Source organism: Plecotus auritus (genome assembly GCF_963455305.1).
Source record: "Plecotus auritus genome assembly, chromosome: 6".
NCBI lineage: Eukaryota > Metazoa > Chordata > Mammalia > Chiroptera > Vespertilionidae > Plecotus > Plecotus auritus.
The window spans coordinates 81,216,491-81,222,043 of NC_137773.1; the positions used below are offsets into that span (position 1 = coordinate 81,216,491).

The window sequence follows — 5,553 nt, forward strand, 5'->3', positions numbered from 1 at the left end:
GCCCAGCAATGATTCTCTCTTATCATTGATGTTTCTATCTCTCTCACCCTCTCCCTTCCTCTCTGAAATCAATTTTTTTAAGTCTTTAAAAATTTAAAAAGCTTGTCAAGTCATTGCTAGGGACTCTCTTGTTCCAACATAGCCACCAAAGGTAACCATTTCTTCTAGACCAAGTTATATTTTTAAACATTTAGACAAATAAGCAAAAAAGTCAAGGTTTTAAAAGTCAAGGGAGGGAGGAGAAAGGAAAGGGAGCTATACTTATTGAACATCTTATATTTGCTAGGTGCTCCCTTATTCTGCCTTACAAATCCTCACAGCATTCTATGAGGAGTAAATTATTATAAGTAAAATTGGCTCTCCCCTCCTTTAGAGTCAAAGATAAGAAATAAAAATGTAGACTGATGATAGCGCTCGCAAACATGGTGAACGTTCCTAAAACCCGCCGAACTTTCTATAAGAATTGTGGCAAGCATCAACCCCAAAAAGTAACACAGTACAAGAAGGGCAAGGATTCTCTGTATGCGCAGGAAAAGTGGCGTTATGACAGGAAGCAAAGTGGCTATGGTGGGCAGACTAAGCCTATTTTCCAAAAAAAGGCTAAAACTACAAGGAAGATTGTGTTGAGGCTTGAATGGGTTGAACCTAACTGCAGATCTAAGAGAATGCTGGCTATTAAGAGATGCAAGCATTTTGAACTGGGAGGAGATAAGAAGAGAAAGGGTCAAGTGATCGAGTTCTAGAGCATCATATTTTGTTTTATTATATGACAATAAAATCTTGATATGTTCACTTCAAAAAAAAAGAAAGAAAGAAAAATGTAGTAATTACTTACAACAGAGTCATAAGACAATTCTGTAGGCTAATTTTTCCATTTTATAGATAAGGAAAGTGACCCTCAGAAAGGATAGTAAGTAACCCAAAGTGGCACAACGAATAAGTGGCTGAGTTGAGATTAAGATCAGATCTAAACCTAAAGCTGTACCATGTTGCCCCCACAAGCTGGATGGCATGAATCCATTCCTTTTCACAATAAAGAGAATGAATTTATTCAAACTGAATACATGTGGTACAGTTCTAGAACGTGGGAAAGTGGGTATTAAAAGTTAAGAAAGCAGCATTCTTTGCCTCCAGGAAGCTCTCAATCTAGTGGAAAAGACAAGATCATGACAATGTGGTATTAATTAGTGCAAACCAGAGGAGTGGAAAAAATTGCAATGGAATAATGAATAACTTTTCTGTGGTTGGTGTTACGGACAATGACCTTAAACAAACATCATTACCATTAGGTCTTCTTTAGCAGTCAGTAATTGACTCTGCTATGGAATATCCAAAATGTGGGCCTGGCCGGTGTGGCTCAGTGGTTGAGCATTGACCCATGCACCAGAAGGTAACAGTTCAATTCCTGACCAGGGCACATGCCCAGGTTGTGGGTTCAATCCCCAATAGGGAGCATGCAGGAGGCAGCCAATCAATGATTCTCTTTCATCATTAATGTTTCTATCTCTCCCACTCCCTTCCTCTCTGAAATAAAAAAAATATTTTTAAAAAAAGAATGCGGGTCAAAAAGGAAGAAATGGAGGGAGGGAGGGAGGGAGGAAGAGAGGGAGGAAGGAAGGGAGGGAGGGAGGAGGAAGGAAAGGGAGCTATACTTACTGAACATCTTATATTTGCTAGGTGCTTCCCTTATTTTGCCTTACAAATCCTCACAGCATTCTATGAGGAGTAAATTATTATTAGCCCCATGTTACAGATGTAAAAACTAAAGCTCAGAGGAGTTAACTAACTTGCCTGGGGTCATGTAGCTACTAAGTTGTAGAGTTGGGATTTAAGCTCATGTATGGGCTAAAGCCATGGCCACAGGTGTGGAGATAAGGGGTCCGACTTGAGAGATTTAGGAAGTGGTTACTTCCCTATGATGTTTCTGACTCTCCATAACGTGCAATGAGAGATGGAAAGTTTATAAAGATACCACCTTGTGCCTCATACTACTGATGCTTCTACATCATGTTTGTTACCATGAAAGAAGATAAGAACTCCTTAGGGTAAGAAAATCAGACTCATGCCCTCACTGACATTTATGTTACCATGTTAGGAGTGGGGAGCACTATGCGGCTCATCAATGCTTTCTAGCAAATCAAAAAATACTTATCAACCTATGGGTCTGTCCCATGCTTACTCATAGCCTATCATGAACACACCCCTAATCCAAATTAAGTCATGTGCCACATAGCCAGGTTTAGGTCAACAATTGACTGCATATTCGATGGTGGCCCCATCCTATATAATAAAAGGCTAATATGCAAATCAACTGAACGGCAGAACAACCAGTCGCTATGACACGCATTGACCACCAGGGGACAGGCGCTCAATGCAGGAGCTGCTCCCTGGTGGTCAGTGCGCTCCTACAGGGGGAGTGCTGCTCATCCAGAAGCTGGGCTCATGGCTGGCGAACACAGTGGCGGTAGCGGGAGCCTCTCCCACCTCCAGAACAGTGCTAAGGACCCCTCGGGGGATGTCTGATTTAGGCAGGGAGTGGGCCTAAGCTGTCAGACATCCCCTGAGGGGTCCCAGACTGCGAGAGGGTGCAGGCCGAGCTGAGAGACACGCCCCCCCCCCCCAGTGCACGAATGTTGTGCACCAGGCCTCTAGTAAGATAATAATGGGTCTCAAAAATTCCTATCACCTATTGATGTCATAGGTGTCATAACATCACAGTGCAACACATTACTCATGTTTTGTGGTGATACTGATGTAAATAAACCTATTGTGCTGCCAGTCATATAAAAGTATAGCACATATAATTATCTAAAGTACGTAATACTTGATAATGTTAATAAATGACTTAATTACTGGTTTATGCATTAGTTACACGATACTATGATTGTTATTTCAAAGTGCACTTTTTCTACTTATAAAAAAAAGTTTACTGTAAACAGTATGCCCATTATACCAGCAACAGCCTCATACATCTCATGTTTACCTCATCTCTTGATTGCATAATTTTCTCTTGTACTTGATTTAATCTCATGTTGCTTTGTCCATCATGGCCCCTATTCATATAAAATTCACTGCCAACATTTTCTGTAAGAGGCCACCTTGAGTGATTGACCTGGAGACAACTTAAAATGACTAAGGGCTTATGAAGGTGGAAAATCAGTGATGGTTATTGCTCACCAGTCAGACATGCCCCATTCCACCACTGCTGTGATCTTGAAGAACAAGAACAAAGCAATGGAAGCTGTTAAAGGATCAGCTTCATTGAAAAGCCAGACTAACAAAAATTTGAGAAGGGCATATATCAGAAACTTCTAATGACCTGGATTGAAGACCAGACACAGAAGTGTGTCCCTTTCAGCACCATGATGATCACAACCAAAGCAATAACACTGTTTGCGATGTTGAAAGAAAAGGCTGGGCCAGACCACAGTGTTGAATTCACTGCTAGCTCTGGGTGGTTTAAATGATTCAGGAATTGTTATTTATTGCATAATGTAAAAATACAAGTGCTGATGTGAAGGCAGCTGAAGAATTTTTGGAAACTCTAGATAAGCTGGTTGTGGAGGAAAATTACACACCAGAGCAAATATTCAAGATGGATATAGTCTCCTTATTCTGGGAACAGATGCAGGAAAGGACTTTCACTCTTGAGGAGGCCAAGCCAGGTTTCAAGGCTTTTAAGGACAGAATAACAGTCTTGATTTGGGGCAATGTTGCAGGCCACAAATGGAAACCCTTTGTGATCTGGCGGGGGGAACCCCAGGGCCTTCAAGCATGTCAACAAGCACATACTGCCCGTGTTCTATAGGAGCAATGGGAAGCCTTGATGACCCAGCTCCTCTTCCTGAATTGCTTTGCCAGCAAAATGGGGAAGCACTGTTTGGAGAATAACATACCTTTCAAGATTTTGCTTATTGTTGTTAATGCTCCCGAACATCCTCCTTTTATTTGTATTCTTTATCCCAACACGAAAGTGTGTTCTCCCTCCAAACACCACCTCTCTGATTTAACCAATGGATCAGGGAGTGATAGCAGCTTTTAAGGCCTACTGTCTGAGGAAGATCTTTGCTCAGCTATTGGTGCAAATGAGGAAGACACTGATGCAATTCTGGAAAGATTACAACATCTATGATTCCATCAAGAGCGTTTCTTCAGCTTGGGGTGATATCAGCAAGGAAAGTATGATGGCATCAGGTGAAGACACTCAAGCGGTTTATCCATGACTTCAAAGGATTTTCCAATAATGAGGAGGTTGAAAAAAATCAACAAGGCTGTGGTAGAGATGGCAACCAACTTTAAGCTGGGTGTGGAGGAGGATGACCTTGAGGAATCCCTAGAGGTGGTTCCTTAGGACTTGACTAATGAGGAGTTGTTGGAACTGGAACTGGAACCCATAGCAAGAGAAAAGGAAACTGCAAGAGAAGCATAAAAAGAGCCCCCAAGAAAATTCAAGGTGAAGGGTTTAGCAAAAGCTTTTACAAGCTTCTTGAAAAGTTAGAACACATGGACCCCAACACAGAAAGGTTTTCAGTACAGAGAAATGTTCATGGTACATTATCTTCTTACAAGCAAATCGGTGATGAAAAAAAGAAACAAACCAAGGAAACCACCAGGGACCTATTTCTGAAAAGCGTGACACCTCCTCAAGAAGAACCTCAGGCAGCTCCTTCAGGAGGTGTCCCAGGAAGAGGCATGGTTATCACAGGAGATGACAGCTCCATGTGTGTTATTGCCCCTGAAGAACTTCCAGTGGGACGGGACGTGGTGGTAGAAGACAGTGATATTGACGATCCTGTCCCTGTGGAGGCCTTGGCTAATGTGTTTGTTTATATCTTAGTTTTTAACAACAATAAAAAATTTTTTTAAGTAAAAAAATTTTACAAGAGAAAAGCTTATAGAATCAGGAAATAAAGAAAATATTATTGTCCAGATGTACAAGGTGTTTGTGTTTTAAACTAGTGTTATTATAAAAGAGTTGAAAAGTTAAAAAATCAAAAAGTTTATAAGTAAAAAGGTTACAGTCTGCTAAGGTTAATTTATTGTTAAAGAAAGAAAAATAGTTTTGTACGTTAGTGTAGCCTGAGTGTACAGCATTTATAAAGCCTACAGGGGTGTAGAGTAGTATTCTAGGCCTTCACATTCACTCGCCACTCACTGACTCACCCAGAGCCATTCCTGCAAACTCCTTTCATGGGAAGTGCCCTATGCAGGTGTACCATTTTTTTATCTTTTATACCATATTTTTACTAAACATTTTTGTATGTTTGGATATGTTTTGATACACCAATACTTACCGTTGTGTTGCAGTTGCCTACAGCATTCAGTATAGTAACATGCTCTACAAGCTGGTAGCCTAGGAGCAATAGGCCAGGCATATAGCCTAGGTGTGTAGTAGGCTATCCCATCCAAGTGTGTGTAAGTGCACGCTATATTGTTTGGACAACAACGAAATTGCCTGATGATGCTTTTCTCAGAATGTATTGGTATCGCCGTCATTAAGCAACACATGACTGTACTGCGGCAACACCTGTCTTCACCCTTCTTGTCAGGCTA

General features: G+C 41.1%; 1 protein-coding gene across 1 annotated transcript; it reads left to right on the forward strand.

The window, feature by feature from the left end:
• Positions 1-422: 422 nt before the first annotated feature.
• LOC308250317 (large ribosomal subunit protein eL42-like) lies at positions 423-743 on the forward strand (the record flags this gene model as incomplete). The annotated part of the gene is made up of 1 exon (XM_080672784.1): positions 423-743. One exon carries the CDS (start codon positions 423-425, stop codon positions 741-743), a length of 321 nt encoding a protein of 106 aa, XP_080528910.1.
• Positions 744-5,553: the final 4,810 nt, after the last annotated feature.